Source organism: Corvus brachyrhynchos, unplaced genomic scaffold (genome assembly GCF_000691975.1).
Source record: "Corvus brachyrhynchos isolate BGI_N302 unplaced genomic scaffold, ASM69197v1 scaffold434, whole genome shotgun sequence".
Lineage (NCBI taxonomy): Eukaryota > Metazoa > Chordata > Aves > Passeriformes > Corvidae > Corvus > Corvus brachyrhynchos.
In genome coordinates, this window is record NW_008238372.1 from 853704 (window position 1) to 869804 (window position 16101).

A 16101-nucleotide genomic window follows, 5' to 3' on the forward strand; every position below is an offset into this window, starting at 1 on the left:
GCCGGCGTTGGGGGTGAACGCGGCGGCGCCGCCTCACGACCGAGCGCAGAGGGGGATGCGCAGTTCTGCGGCGAAAGAACGTGTGAAAAGGAATAAAGATCGCTCGAAATCGTTAAAAATGGCTCGGGGCGTTGTCTCTGTGCAACGGGTTAGATGTAGCCCTGCTCCGGAGGAGGAAGAGGAGGAGGAGCAAGCGAAGTCTTCTCGTCCCCGGCGCCACGATTCGGCTCCTCAAGGAATCGCGGAATGGTTTTGGTTAAAAGGGACTTAAAGTTCATCCAGTGCCACCCCTGCCATGGGCAGGGACACCTTCCACTGTCCCAAGTTGCTCCAAGCCCCAGTGTCCAACCCGGCCTTGGACACTGTCAAGGATGTGGCAGGGCCACACTGTTTGTTGCGCGGCCCCCTCCCAGGGAACAATTCCTGCCCAATCTCCCATCCAGCCCTGCCCTCTGGCACTGGGAAGCCATTCCCTGGCTCCTGGCCCTCCATGCCTTGGGAATTGTCTCTCTCCAGCTTTCCTGCAGCTCCTTCAGGCCCTGCAAGGCCACACTGAGCTCAGCCCAAAGCTTCTCCTCTCCAGGCTGAACAATCCCAGCTCTCGCAGCCTTTCCTCCCAGCAGAGCTGCTCCATCCCTCTGCTCATCCTGGTGCCTCCTCTGGCCTCTCTCCAGCAGCTCCACGTCCTCCCTGTGCTGGTGCCAGGGCTGGGGCAGCTCTGCAGGTGGGCTCTCACCTGAGCACAGGGGCACAGGAGCACAATCTCCCCCTCACCTGCTGCTCACACCCTGTTGTGATGGAGCCCAGGATAAATCCTGCAGCTTCTGCTCTCCAAAGCTAACACTTAACAGGAAAGGATCCTGTTTTCCTCAGAAATGTCTCCACAATGTGACCTGATCGTGTTCCAGGGTTGATGATATCCTAGAGGAGCAGTATCCCAGCACAGAACTAGAAGACACCTGACTCCAAGTCCCATCCCTGTAGCCACCAAAGCCACAAATGCAAAGCATTTAATTTCAGCCAATTCATTGGATTCACCAAACGAGAATGGGCTGAACACTGACATCAGGGTGAAGATCAGCCTGACACGGTATAAAACTGCAGGATTTGCATGTGCCATGTGTGCTGCAAACACAAATTGCTCCTTCAGAATATACAACAGGTAACAAATTATCCTTTACTCTTCCAATATGTCTATGCACAAAAGTTATCAAATATTTTCTATACTTTATAGGGAAAGTAAGCACAACACTGAGGTCTGGGAAAAGAATGTGGATCAGTCTGATCCTAGCAGATATTTAGTGTGTGAGCGAAAAGAGAAGATTAAAAAAAGATCCAAAATGCAAGGCTACAAGAAAGAAGCCAACACCAACATTGATTGATATGTGACAGTTGTTTCCTGAACACGAAGGACAGGAAGCCACAATCTTTTTTTTTTTTTATTCTGAACTCAAGGCCTTGTCCTGCACTTGGAAATTCAGTGAAATAGGTATTCTAAAATAACAATTTTTACTCCTAAGTGGATCTCCAGCAGCAGCAGGCTGGCACTGTAGATAAAACAAGGAACAAATCGGCCCTGCTTTCACATTTCAAGTGAAAGGAGGAGAGGAAATGACTTTAAGTTGTGCCAGGGGATGTTCAGGAAAAGTTTTTTTCCCTGGAAGAGGAGTGAGGCCTTGGGATGAGCTGCCCAGGGAGTGCTGGAGTCACTGTCTCTGGGAGTGCTCAGGAGGAGTCTGGATGTGGCCCTTGGGGACAGGCTTTGGGGTGCTGCTGGTGCTGCTGGGGTGAGGTGGGACTGGATGAGCTTGAAGGTTTCTTCCCACCCTGATGGTTCTGTGATTCTGTGGTTGTCCAACCTGGCCTTGAACACCTCCTTCCTTGCACAAACATCACAATCTCAGTGCAAGGTCAAATATTTTAAGTAATTCTCCTTCATCTCAAGCTTAAGAAACACCAACCTTGGGCTGCTGCCATATCCTGCCCTGGAGAGAGAGGAACAAATCTCCAGCGCTCCTCACCTGGCACCTTACACTGCTCCTTTGTGTGACTTTATCTTGTGCAGGAAGTCCAAATACTTGCCTGGGCACATCAAAGGAAAGAAAACAAGCAAAGGATACAATCTCCAAAGAAAGCTCTCAACTCTGGAATTCACTTTCTCCGGGTTAGTTGAACAGCACATGCACTGCTGACCCTCAGAGCCTGCACAGAGCACAGCTGTTTGTGTAACCTTTCCACAGAGAGGAACGTGCTTTGCTTAAAATCCTTAAAATCAAATGCAGTCAGCTCCACAGTGATCATTTTTTGATTTTTGAGGTTCCCCTACCCTAGAAAAGTTTATGAGTAAATGAGAAAACGGAACCAAAACCTCACCATGAAAGGGAATTTAAAGCAGAACAGGCAAAACCAGTCCCTGTTTCAAGGTGAGCTCCTGTATATGTTGGCACAGAATTAATTTAGAGCTGTAAAGTTGCTGTAGGTTTTCTAGTTTCTATTACAGTGTAACTTAGACTTTATCATGACAAGCTTTGACTAACAAGTTCAGCATTTTAGGTGGGAAGACATTCTGTTGTTGTTGTTATTATTTTTGTTATGAAACCAAGGCCTTGCATGCACCAGGGAATTTACTGAAATAGGTTTTCTGAAATAACCTTGCCAAGCAGTTCCTCCTTAAAGGTGGGTGGAAGGAAGCCTTGGAAAAAACCAAGGAGTAATGTCAGCCATGAAACATCCCAGCTCTACTGTGTCACCTCAGCATAGCTGAGCTGCTCTTTTTGACATTAAAGGAATATTTTGAGACTGGCCTTGCTGGGCTTTGTGACCAGCTCTGTTTCCTTCTCCCTCTGCTCCTTAAAAGTTTTTCCAAGGATTTATCTGTGAGAAGAAATACATTACATTTAAAAGTATAAATGCTGTAGAGGTGTTCTGTTCCTCTGAATACACCAATTTCTATTGAGCACCCTTTTTTCTTGCAAATGCACAATTGCCTTAGTGAGAAAACTGCATAAAACCCATTTCTCACAAAGATAAAAACCTCGTTCAATTAACACAAAATAATGAGCTCAGGGCTCATCTCTCTGTTGGAGTTGAACCTGTCAAAGTTATTCCCAGGTAATGTCAAGAGATCTGAAAAATTCCCCTGACTTCTTGGAAAATTTTTCTGATTCTGTGTTCTTCACCAAACACCAAAACTAAGCACCTTACATTAAAATTCAGTGTACTGCAAAAAGGAACCTGACTCTGCTTAATGATATCCACGAAAATGCCAATTAAAGTTGTGTGGTTTGATTGATTAGTACTATAATGGAATATTCACATTTTTTCTACACCTGACTATATTTAATTACATTGCAGCTTCATCACCAAAGTTATATTTGCAATAATTTTGAAATAAGCTGGGTCATGCAGGGCTTTATCATGAGATTTAATTGAGAATAACTTTGCATCTTCTGGAGGGTTACATGTCAGCAGTTCAGGCTTTAGTCCTGCACTAGTATCCATGTTGGCAGAGGAATAAATCAATTATCCTCACAGATCTGATTGCAAGATTACAGATATCACATCTGCAAAACAAACTTCCCTTTCAACTCTCAAGTTAAATCAGGACTAAATAAAACCAAGCCTCTGAAATCAAATATGTGTGTGTCAGACTGTAATTTAGCAAGATATTTAATTACACTTCAGGTCACTTAAGAAGTTTGCCATTTTTCATCAGGACCTGTGGTATTATTTAACAAATATTTTGGTTTTTAAATATAGTTCACCATGTTCTTCATTCTAGTAATTGTACTGATTTTGATACAGAAATGTTTAAAGCAATGGAGACTGTGCACGTGTTTTTTAATTTGTAATAGGGTACTATTTATTTATTTACAATTTCAGATTGTGAAGGTATTTAAATATATTTGTCACAAGGTATTTAAACACAGGAAAGAGTAGATTTAGACTGAAGGTGCCCAATTCACACTAAATAATCAGTGGGAACTCTGTGGTCAGTAAATAAAATTATTTTCCCCCTCTGGGAAGAAAGTTTATGTTAGAAACCAAGTTGGTTTCTATTAATTTGTCATAGGTTTAAAATGTATATAGGAAGAAAAAGGCATTTACTGGGGAGAAATCCTTCCCTGGGAGGGTGGGCAGGCCCTGGCACAGGGTGCCCAGAGCAGCTGGGGCTGCCCCTGGATCCCTGGCAGTGCCCAAGGCCAGGCTGGACATTGGGGCTTGGAGCAGCCTGGGACAGTGGGAGGGGTCCCTGCCCATGGCAGAGGGCTGGAACTGAATGATCTTTAAGGTCCCTCCCAACCCAAACCATTCCATGATTCCATAATTCTCTGTTGAATACTTTCAAATAAAAGATTCCACCAAGTGTTGGAACTCACAACCTTTATTCTTTGATAGACAAATTAATCCTTTCTCCTCCCTCCACCAGATTGCAATCAAATCAAAGGACCATCCCTCTGGTCTTGAGGAAGTCACCGGGCTTGGCTTTAAATCCTCTGACTTACCCTATTTTTGGTATTATTTTCTCTTTAAAAGCCGGGACACAAAAAATACTTCAGTCATTAAAAAAATTACGTTACATTTAAAATTCTCTTTGCATTTCTGTTACACCTTTTTTAGGACAGGACGTGGATGAGTTTTCCCAGGACACGCCAAAAGTGCCTTTACGGAGTGTATTTAATAAAGAGCAAATCCTGATTCTGTAACAATTCCGATCATTCTGCACATTCACATCCTGTAGAACAGCAACAGAAAGATAAATTGGATATATATGTGTTCTATCCCATGGGATTTGCTAACCAAACCTAACAAAAAGCCTCTGTTTCCCTGAGATTGCTCTCCCTGGAATGGCCTCCAAGGTGAGAGCCCGTCCTACCTTTGAACTCCTTTGCTCCTCAAGAAAAAAAAAGTCTCCTTAAGGACATCTCCCTGCTTTTACCGTGTTTGTTTTAGGTGAGGTCCTTTGGGAGTTCACGCAGAGGAGGGGCTCAGAGCCTGGCCCAGGTTTTAGAGCATCCAAATCCATGGAGGGAGCAGCTGGGAGCCGCTCCCGGGATTCCCGGCAGCTCCTGCCCCGGCCAGAGGAGCACCCGGGCAGGTAAGGCAGGAACAAGGAGGCTTTTCCAGCTTGGGAATCTCCAACTGTGAGTATGGAATTATTCCATTGAATAGAAAACAGAAAACATTTGTCAACTTCAGGAGTAAAGGGCAAAATACATCCGTGAAAATGTTCCTCGCTATTTTATTTATGCTGAAACTTCATCCTTTCCAGTCAGGATTTCAGAACTAAAATTAAGCTTGGGATAACCTTATTTTTATTATTATTTTTATGTTTATTGAAAACACTTTTCCATTTCTCCAGCTGGATCTGTTGCACAGCAACAGAGATGGGAAATACTGGTGCAAAGAGCATCCAGAGTCATGGTGACCCCACCAAACAAAAGGCAGACACAGCACCCACCACTCCATCTGCTCTCCTGGGCTAATTGGATCACATTGTCCTCCTTGGATTAATGCTGGAGTTGCTGCCTTAATAAATAACCAGGCACTCAGTGAGCACAGTGAATCTGTCAGAGAGGGAGGGAGAGGTAGTTCGGGGGGTTTCTGCAAAAATAAAAACATCTCAGCGTTATTTAAACCATCTCAAGTTCACCTGAAGCTGTGAAATCCTAAAGGAAAAGGACCCCTTAGTGAAAAATGGGCAGGAGGGTGGCTGGTGTGGGGGGAGAAGCCAAAAATTGCCATAGAAATCAGATTTACCAAATGAAAATGCTCTCAAGCACATGGGGGAGGATTGCTGGGGTGTCTGTGCAGGGCCAGGAGCTGCATTCCATGATCCTCGTGGTCCCTCCCAACTCAGGATATTCCATGATTCCGTTGTATCCTAATCTTCCTGCAGCCCTGCTTTGTGGAGGCCGTGGATGCTCACAGCAAGGGATGGGGAGGCCACGGAGAACCAACCAATGGTGAGAGCAAATGCTGGGGAGAAAAATCCTTGTGGAAAAGCAGGAATTGGACATGGGAAGTGAGACTTGGTCATTTCTTCATTTGTTCTTGCAAGCATTTCTTTGGGGTTGGAATAATGGTTTAAATTAGTGTTCTGTACATGGTGATGGTTGAGAGTATCTCTAATTTTGTGGCAGATATAAAATTATTATCAGCTCTTATTAATATATTATTAATATAATATTTGACTATTATCAAGAGCTGCAGAAACAGCTGCTTACTCCACACAACCCTCATTTTAACAGCCCTTTATATTTGTTTAATTAAAAAAAGAAGAATATTTTTCAGTTCAGTTTGAATTCAATTCCATTTGAAATCTCCAGGCGCAGTCTGGATGTGACATTTTGTACATAGAAGGAGTTTATGTGAAAATGACTTTAAGATTAAATTTAAAAACATGCTTTCAGGTGCAGAATTTTATTTATTGGGTTTTTTGGGACAGGTGGTGTTATAAGCAAACCACTGAGGAAATCAACAGAAGATGGAATTTAAAAGTAACTCCTACTGGCTTTGAAATGCACTGTGATTTTTGGTTTTACTTGCTTGGGTGGGAAGGCTCAAAGAACAAAAATAAGAGACTGAGGCACAGTCAGCAAAGGTCCAGATGTTTTATTCACATGAGAGAACAGACTCACAGGGGTGATTTGAAGAATTCCACTTAGAGGGAAAAGCAAACAAAGCAATGTTACTGTGGAATTTTACAGTTACCTGAAGAGAATAAGTGAAATCTTCATTTTGAGCCCATTCTAATTAATAAATGTGTCTCTTTCCAGTCAGAATTGGATGGTCAGCTGAGAAATTGTAGAGCCACAGGAGCCCTGGGGTTCCAACATCCAGTGAGGTGAGTTAAATCCTGTCAACTGACAGAGGAAAAGTGACACTTTCCAAGATGAAACTCATTCCTTCTCAGGAGAAGGATCAGTTTGGTCCTGGAGTATCTCATTTTAGTACCAGTTTAATTACTCACCAAACTGCATGGATTTTTATCTCTCAGGAAAGATGCCCAGGCTGAACAGAGCCTGAAACAACATGAAAATAGGAAAAAGTAATCTTAAAACCCCAGGGTTTTTTTTGCCTCATCTAATTTATATTTACATTTATTGCTATGATAACAAGCTCACAAAGCCCAATTAATTAATGGGAACAGCTGCTAATGGAGTAGGACTTGGTACAGATTTGAGGTTGCTTTTATTTGCTCTTGATTAAAAGCTGAACACCAGGCAGAGCTTTTGAAGCTTGGGGGACTGATAAGGGTTTTCACCAACGTTTGGATTCTTTAATTAGGAAACTTCTAATTGGGATATTCATTTAGAGGAGGAAAAGTCAATGGAATAGCCCTCTTCTTTACAAGCATTTGTTACAAAAGGTGTGGCATCTTAAATTCTGTGTGACCTTTGTTACTGTGAGATTTCATTGGAAATTGGTCAAAGTGGAACCAAGAGGGGCAATTTATGGTTTTAATACAAACCAATGTGGATTTTGAAGTAAATAAATGAATAAATGAAAAAATAAATAAATAAATCAGTCTACACCACCTCCTCCTCCTCCACATGGAGACACAAAATTCACTAAAATCAACCTCTGTCCCTCAGGCCACCAACCCCAATCTAACTCTGGTATCCAAATGTTAATTCCAGAATTAATTAATTAAAAAATAAGTTTTAATATTCAAGCTAGATTGAATGGACAAGTGTTGCATTCTTTTACTTTTCCTCTTAAAATGTGTTTTCTTCTCAGACTTTATTTGCCCAAGTCCAAATCCCAGAAGTTTCTTGATGACATTGGAGAGAAGGTTCTGGCAAGTTTTCCTGTGCAAGCCACAATTCATTTCTACAATGATGATGCTGAGTCTGAGGAAGAGGAAGAAAAGACAAGCTCACCCTAATGAGGTACAGCCCTGAAAAACACCAAATCCACATTAAAAAAATGAAGAGATAAAAAAAGAACTGTTGGGAATGGATGGACAAACATCTGAGCAAGCAGAGAAATACAGCAATGCCCAAAAGAAAACTATTTATAATTCTCTTTCCAAGGGGAATGAGTCAATGCACTGGAAAATGGAAGGAAATCCTGTCGTGTTTTCAGAGACTTTCAAATAAAACCCTGAAGCTGAACAAAAGATTGTAAGATTTAAATCACATTGGTTTAAGTAACACAGATAAAGAACATTAAGAGCACTGGACTGAGTCACTCATTACTTTAAACACTGCAGTCCTGATAAAGTGAAAATTGGATTGATTGCGAGGCTGAATAATACAATAAATAGCCCCAAAAGAAGCCAAAGGCTTTGAAACACATTGAAATTAAGCAAGGAATTCTTTAAAATGCAGAGACTGTTGCTTATTGGCTCCATGGGATGTATTTATTCTGCCAGAAATGCTGCATGCCCAGCTGGCCTCATCCATCTCCAGTACAACCCACACAGTTGTGATATTTTCTGGGGTGCTGCCATTCTCTTGTTATCAGACTTTTCCCCCTGTAATCTTCTGCCAGCCAGAAAAAAACCCAGCCTTGATTTAAACCCGTGATTTCATTTAATGACACATTAAAACTTGCATTATGTGGTACCTGTTTTGCCTTCCCCACACTATTTTGTAGGCTCAGAGAGTTTCTCAGCACTTGCCTTGCTACCAGCAGCTTTTAATTACCTCAGGGATTAACCATTTAGCCCCACTATGTTTAAAATGATGTTTAATGTGCCTTAACTCCAACCAAAACTGCCACACTTTCCCCAGAGACAAAGCAAATGCAGAATTCCAGATTCTTGACCTTTCCTGCACCACTGGTGGTTGTGAGATAAGGTCAGACAGTTTTCAGAACCCTTTCCAGTGTGTGGCAGCTCTTCCTCTCAGTCATGTGCTGGCAAACAAAGGGAGTATCACGTAGTTAAAGTCTGGAAAATTGGGATTCCAAATGAATGAATGTATTAGAATGAAGGATTTTTTGAAGATCTCCACTTGCAGACTCAAAAGAGGATCCTTTAATTAAATTTACACAAGGAGACAACATCCTGTCATATAGGGAAGGACAAGAATCAAGTTGGAATTTAAACCCCAGAAAGACAAAGGAAAATTCAGCTTTTACATCTCAGCTTTCACATTTCACCCATTCATCATTTCCATACCTCCACTTCCAAACATCTGGCACTAAAATACAGATAATTCAAAGCTATTTCACAAGATATCCTAAAATGATGTACGCTCCAGCTTCCTCATTGTTTAGTCTGGAGCAAAAGCAAGCAGAAAAGCAAGATGATTCAACTGGTCTGTGATGACACATTGCACACACAAAAGTGCACTGAGATCCCTCCCCAGCTTGTTAATAATTAAGAGAAGCCCCAAGGTGAACTGAGGCAGCATCTCAGTGGTTCAGCTGCAGGCAACTTTCAGTTTCCACTTCTGATTTGTTACCTGATCTGCAATCCGACCCTGCAAAGTTTTCCGTGACCTCAGAATCATCCGTCATTTACAGGAAAAAGGTAACAAAGCATCTCAGAAACGAGTTTGTTTATGAGTTTAGAACTTCAAAGGCAAAGCTGGAAACAGATGAAATTGTTGGCTCAGGTCTCTGTGCCACAAAAATCTTCCCTTGGGAATTCAGCAGCTGCAACACTTCCAGTAAATGCTGCTTTCATTTTCCATTCTCCAAAATGATGGCAGTAAAAAGCAACTTGTTGTTCCCTGTGACAGGGATGCTGGACAGGTCCCCACAGAACCTCTACAATTTCAGATTTCTGTTGTATGAAAAGTCATAATTAAGGCTTATTTTCATACAACAGCCTTGAATTCTGCTTCCAAGAGCTTTTAAGACAAGCTCTGAGGATACAAATACCCAAGGGAAGCATATCCCTGCACGCCACAGAAATGTGTTTTTTCTAAATAAGATGCAGGATTAATTTGGATGAAGAGAAAAAGAACCACAACAGGAATTTTTTCCCCCCCAACTACATTTATACAGGGAGAATGACAACAGCAGCAGAATGGAACAAAGGCAATATTCCCAACAGCAGCCTTATGACTTTTAGAGACAAAATCCACCCAACTCACTGAAATATTTCCTATTTAATGTTATTTATTCTGCACTGGCTTCATCTATCAGCTTTTAGCAGGAGGCTGAGATTTAAGTTCACCCATAGCACAGCACACCAACAAAATTGGCTCTGGCAACCCCTCTGGAAGGGAACTGGCAGAACAAAACTAAACCCTTCCGAAACTTTCTCCTCAGAATACAGTTCAGTTCCTGAAGAGAGGGATACAAAACCCCCCATTCATCCCAGCTGGGTGAAAGCTGACTGGAAATTCAACAGGACTCAGCAAGCAGGACTCTGAATTAAACATTTTAGCAACTCAGGATCATGTATCCATGAGAAAGGTGCATTATGAACAGAATCTATTTCCACAAAATCAGTCAAGTATTTTGTTTTTAAGGCAGAAACATTTTATCATTTCCACCCACAAATGAAACTGAAGTTCACAGACACTTGTTGCATTTTTAATGTTGATAGACCCACTAGCACAGATGTGTCCCAGGAGAAACAATTAATATTACAGCTTTCTATTTTATGTCAGAGGGGCTTGGGTTGTCCTTGCTCATTTTCTCCCCCTTCCCAACCAGAGTGGGGGACCAATTGACCAATGGACCAATCGAGCTGACAGTGTTCCTTATGTGCCTAATAATTCTGGAATGGTCTGGACAATGCTTTGGGTAACAGCAAAAGTGTTATTTCCTTAACTCAGGGAAAAGCACGGAATGGTTTGGGTTGGGAGAGACCTTAAAGCTCAGCCCATTCCATGGGATGCCATGGGCAGGGACACCTCCCACTGTGCCAGGCTGCTCCAAGCCCCAATGTCCAGCCTGGCCTTGGGCACTGCCAGGGATCCAGGGGCAGCCCCAGCTGCTCTGGGCACCCTGTGCCAGGGCCTGCCCACCCTGCCAGGGAACAATTCCTGCCCAATCTCCCATCCAGCCCTGCCCTCTGGCACTGGGAAGCCATTCCCTGGCTCCTGGCCCTCCATGCCTTGGGAATTGTCTCTCTCCAGCTTTCCTGCAGCTCCTTCAGGCCCTGCAAGGCCACACTGAGCTCAGCCCAAAGCTTCTCCTCTCCAGGCTGAACAATCCCAGCTCTCGCAGCCTTTCCTCCCAGAAGAGCTGCTCCAAGCACCCTTGGAGCATCTTCATGGTCCATGTTTTTACCACCCTTCCCTTTCCAGCTAAGGTGAAAAGGAGAGAGAGACACAAATTTGGCAGCCACAGCTCTGTTCTTCCCTTTGGCACAGCCCCATTCCATTGGAATCCAGGCACCTCTGTTATTTTATCGTGACATATTCACACACAGATTCCTTCCAATCCCACCTGGGGGGATTCTGCCTCACAAGATGATGTTCACAGCAAGATGTGTAAAATCCCATCCATCTCCAACAGGATAAGAACCTGTAGGAGAATCCAAGAAGGGGAAGTTTCATCCCTGGGTTTATTCCAGCAGGGACAATGCAGTTGATTGAACTCTCCTGGTTGTGCTACACCAATAAGTCAGAAAGGTGAAAATGAGGGCAAATTTAGGTTTTTGCCTTTTATTTATTTAGTTTCCCCTCAGTCTCTGAGAAGAATGGACACCTGATACCCAGGTATGTTTTGTAAAGAGAGGCACCACCGTTCAATCATGAGGGGGATTTTTTTTCCCTGAATACCTAAGGCAAAATTTATAGGAATCTGCAAACAAAATCTCCTCTCCTCTTTGCAGAGCTGTGTATCCTCTCTGCAATCACAGTCACCATGGATCCCCAGTTCTCCACAACACATATTTTAGCCCCCAAACCTCACATTACCTGGTTTTCTTTTGCTCACAGAGGCAATTTCTGAAGTGTCAAACGTGCCCAAGTTGAAGGAAAGGTCACCACGGTGCCTTTGAAGCAGCAGTGACAGAAAAGCAAAGATTGAGTTTCATGCCTGCAAGTTTTCCTTAAACAAACAGCCCCCTTGGCCTCCTCACTGTTGGTTTTCCCATAATTGTGGGGTCTGCAGAGAAATGAAATGGCAGATTCATCACTGATCCAATCTTTGCCCAAGGTTTACAGTCCTTTAATTTGTGTGCTCTCAGGGCTGGAGGGCATTTTCCAGTAGCTTTCCTTGATCCTGGAAGGATTTGGGCATCCTTAACAAGGGACTGAATTAATCCTTACATCAAATGATGCTGGGAACGTGGCCTTCACTTGTTGTCAGGTCTGAATTCCAAATGGAATTGCTCTCTTGGGAAGCAAAAGGGGTGGAAAACACACGGGGAAAAAAGAGATTACAGTCAATACTTCAATGTCTGTAACGTGATTAGAGAAGTGACAAAAGAGCAAACACATCTTCATGCCTGCTGGCCATCAAATCATGATTTTATGGGTGTGGCTGCCTAAATGTGAAAATTAAAATGAACAAAAGGACAGGATGGTGGCAGGGGTGAGAAACAACAGCAAATTAACCCCAAAACTTCATTAGTAAGTGTAAAACTCCCCCATAAATCAGTATTGTTCTAATTTAGATACAAATTCAATTTTATACCATGCCCCCACATGCCAATACACCTAAAATGCAGCATTTCAGAGTGAAATGTTGAAAAGCACTTCTTCCTTCATTAAGGAGGTATTTTTCTCCCATCTGAAATACTGGACATGGAGATTTTTCCTTCAAATTCAGGCAGAAAACCCAACCAACTACAGATTTATATTCATACCAAAGTGATTATTAGCAGGTCTTATAACTTTCCAAATCAAGTGATGATCATTTTGATAGATTTCTAAAGGATTGGTATAAGATTTCTCACACAAGTTCTCAAAAAATTATTATATTTTAATGAAATAATAACATTTTTAACTCAATTCTCTGCTGAAGTTGGTTACAGGCCTAATAAATAATGAGGTTCTATTCACTGGGCTTTATAATCAACCTAAATAATCTTGAGTCCTGCAGATAACTGAGTTTGTAATGCTTGGAAGAAAGGAAATAAATTTAAAAAAAAGTAAAATTGACTGTTTAAAAAACATCTGAACCACTTAACCTTGGGCTGTAACAACGTGGAGCTGTCAGTTCCTGTATTTCCGGCTATTTCCTTGAATTTAGTTTTCAGTATCCTTAAAAATAGTTTAAAAAAGTAATTTCCAGACTTGTTTCAGCAAATCTTCACAACCCACCTTTATTATTTTTTGGTATTCTTGGGAATTCAGTAAATCTGATAATTTAAGCGGGTGGGGGACCAATGTATTTTGCTGAACAAAGAATTGTGTGAAGGCAGATGGACCATTACACACCTTAACCCAGGAGAAATCTCCCAGAACCACAGGAAAATGGTGAACATGGCAAAATTAGCCACATTTTATTAATATTTACAAAGGAAAACAGTGTATATACAATGCACACGCTTCCAGTTAGTAACAAAAAAAGATCATCAAGTGTTTGACTGGCACATTTTCTCTCCCTGAATTCAAAGGGAAATAGAATTAAACTCTGTCCAAAAGCTGCTTCTTTCCCTCTCAGAGGGGAATTCCAAGCAGAAAGTAGCAGAACACTTTTAAACCCACAAGAATGACCAGATAAATTATTAGGACATAATTCTCATAGCAATGCAGGTGCATAATAATTATTACTAAATATATTTGTTATTATTACTATTCTTTTATATTATATTCATATACTTTATTACACACCTTACTAAAGGTGCACGAGAATAAAATGTGGTCATATCAATTTAATTAGAAATTCAGGGGGGAAAAAAAGCTACAAGAGTTGGGGGTTTTTAGCTTGGAGAGGTTTTAACTGTCCTCCTGTAACACTTTGATTAATCCTTTGTTCAACCACATTTTCAGAACAACTATCTGCTATTGCAGATCCCTTTCTCAGGGAGGAAGAACATCCTGTTGACTTCACTGATGGGAATATCCCTCAGTGCTGGAATTGCCTCCTCTTGGAATTTCTTCTGCTGCTGCTTTTTTGCGTAGTTATCTACAAAAGAAAAGGAGAACACCTCATGGCCTCCAGATCCTTTTCTCCCCAGAAATGTTATATAATGCAACACTATCAATTCAGCTACTCTAAAGGATGCTGAAAACCCCACCCTGCTCTCTTTCAGTACTTCTGAGCACTCAGATATTTAAAGGCTTAAAATTTGGGTTCTGCTCTCTATGGATTTCCAGAATTATCAGTGAAGGATCCAAATCTGAAATAAGCAGTACAATTACCTGTGACGGTGTGAGTGGAGTTGAGTGGAGCTGTGCTCATCATGTTAATCCCAAAAAGCAAAATATACCCAATTCCCACAGCCACCAGGAGGTAAACTGGCAAAGCAACTGCCCAGTATCTGAGGAAAAGTTCACACATTGTACATATCAGAATAGCAAATGCTTAATGATAAATCAGTTTTAACCTTGGTTTTGTATCTGTGAGGAATTTCTCCAAGAGGAAAAGAAACAACACCTCTGCCTATGGATCCTGCACTCTCCCAAGGTTAATGACTCCACTGGAGCTACTGGTACAAACCATCAGATAAATTCCTTAAAGAAGGTGTTTATTTTTTGATAATGGCCTCAAGTTTACTGTGTTTCCATCAGCAAAATGCCAAATTTATCATAAAACATTTCAATATTATTTATTTCACGACACAGTGAAACGTTTTCACCACAGCTGCGTAAAAAAATGCTTCACAAGCACTGCAGCCCTTTACCATGAGGGAAAATTTGATTCAATGCAAGGCCACTATTTAGAAAAAAAAAGTTTTATTATTTAAAAATAATTAATGGTGTCTTAAACATATTCAAATTAAAGAGTTCAATTGGCTGAACTTACTTTTGAGGCCAGTATGTCAGTCCCAAGGAGAACAGCCAAGTCTCAGGAATATAAGCCCAGATAAGGTACAAAACTGCACAAGAGAATTAAAAAGCCACAATAAGACTGATGCTGTTTTACAGTTCCTGCATTTTGCTTTTACACTCTCTAAACCAAAATACCTCTCCCAAAAGATTGCAGGAGGTGCCTCTCACACAAATCCTGGTTACACAGGATCAGTTTTGTATTTGCTTTAACAGTTAAATTCTGATTTCCCACGGAGACAGACAAGAATTTATTCCAAGCTGAGCTGCAGAACAACAACAACAAAAAACTCCCAACAAATAAAAAACCCCAAACACCTCAATAAAAAGAGGCCAAAGGATGGAGATAATACTAAAGCAGAAAATGATCTCCCAGGGGTCATTTAACTGGAAGAAAACCAGGTGGAATTGCAGTGTTTGAATGGACTGTTCTAAAAAATTACTGAAAATTCTTCCTGATTCCTGCCAAGTTCATCATTTCCACGGCAACAAAACCAATACCCAGAAATCGTGCTCTGTAACAACAAACTGAGAGAAAAGTTTAACACAACTTGAGGGGAACTTGAGGTCAGCATCCAAACAGTGACACAAGAGACAGAACCACAGCAGCTTCCTGGGAGAGGAACTGAACCCAACTCCCTCTCATTTCTCACGGCCCGAGGGTGGCAAAGACTGACAGCAGGATCCTGGTTTATTGCTTGACTAAAGCGTATTTGCAGCACCTTTTCTTGTGTTCAGAAAGTGTTGTCTACCCTCCCAAACGTTGGTCCTGAGATGGAGCCCCGGTGAATGAAGAAGCCATCAACACCAGCAGAGAAAAACTGATAAACCCAAAAAATTCTTCATTGCTGTTGACCAGATTGACTCAATTTATTTTTCAGTATTTTGGTGGGGAAGGTAACACTACAGCTACCTACAGCGCTTAGTGAAGGTGAAAACGGATGTGATTCAAGTAACAAACTGATTCAAATGAGAATGCAGCAAAGCAACACTTCGGGGTGATGTACTCAGTTGCGGGATACTCACTGAAGCCAAACCACGATCCTAAAAAAAGCGCAAATCCATATATTGCCCTTTCTGGCAACGGGGCCGGAGAGTTTTCCACCATCCTCGGCTCTTCCCTTTAACTTCGTGGGGAGGGCAGAGAACGGCAGACGAGGCTATCAGAGATTTCCCGGGAAGTTGTGGGCGGACCCCCCTGTACTCCTGGGTGCTGGGCACCCTGGCTGCCCCCTCACCCTCCCTCCTT

At 42.0% G+C, this 16101-nt stretch overlaps 2 protein-coding genes across 2 annotated transcripts; one reads left to right on the forward strand and one right to left on the reverse strand.

The window, feature by feature from the left end:
• The first annotated feature begins 4501 nt into the window (after nt 1–4501).
• RIPPLY3 (ripply transcriptional repressor 3) lies at nt 4502–9068 on the forward strand. Its single transcript, XM_008635303.2, has 5 exons — nt 4502–4859; nt 4954–5098; nt 5900–5966; nt 6780–6847; nt 7744–9068. The coding sequence occupies exons 2-5, from the start codon at nt 5025–5027 to the stop codon at nt 7889–7891; spliced, it is 357 nt and encodes a 118-aa protein (XP_008633525.1). The 5' UTR covers nt 4502–4859; nt 4954–5024; the 3' UTR covers nt 7892–9068.
• Nucleotides 9069–13332: 4264 nt separating this feature from the next.
• On the reverse strand, nt 13333–16101 carry PIGP (phosphatidylinositol glycan anchor biosynthesis class P). The gene is made up of 4 exons (XM_008635290.2): nt 15879–16101; nt 14830–14902; nt 14226–14344; nt 13333–13989 (listed from the first exon to the last, which is right to left on the reverse strand). The coding sequence occupies exons 1-4, from the start codon at nt 15958–15960 to the stop codon at nt 13859–13861; spliced, it is 405 nt and encodes a 134-aa protein (XP_008633512.1). The 5' UTR covers nt 15961–16101; the 3' UTR covers nt 13333–13858.

What these genes read in the sequence shown, in the direction of transcription:
- PIGP (XM_008635290.2), bottom strand. Translation starts at nt 15,960, where the DNA reads ATGGTGGAAAACTCTCCGGCCCCGTTGCCAGAAAGGGCAATATATGGA. An exon ending in AGGATCGTGGTTTGGCTTCA is followed by an intron (nt 14,903 to 15,878) that starts GTGAGTATCCCG and finishes TCTCTTGTGCAG; the next exon opens with TTTTGTACCTTATCTGGGCT. An exon ending in CTGACATACTGGCCTCAAAA is followed by an intron (nt 14,345 to 14,829) that starts GTAAGTTCAGCC and finishes ACTTTTCCTCAG; the next exon opens with ATACTGGGCAGTTGCTTTGC.
- RIPPLY3 (XM_008635303.2), top strand. Translation starts at nt 5,025, where the DNA reads ATGGAGGGAGCAGCTGGGAGCCGCTCCCGGGATTCCCGGCAGCTCCTG. An exon ending in CCACGGAGAACCAACCAATG is followed by an intron (nt 5,967 to 6,779) that starts GTGAGAGCAAAT and finishes GTCTCTTTCCAG; the next exon opens with TCAGAATTGGATGGTCAGCT. An exon ending in GGGTTCCAACATCCAGTGAG is followed by an intron (nt 6,848 to 7,743) that starts GTGAGTTAAATC and finishes TTTTCTTCTCAG; the next exon opens with ACTTTATTTGCCCAAGTCCA.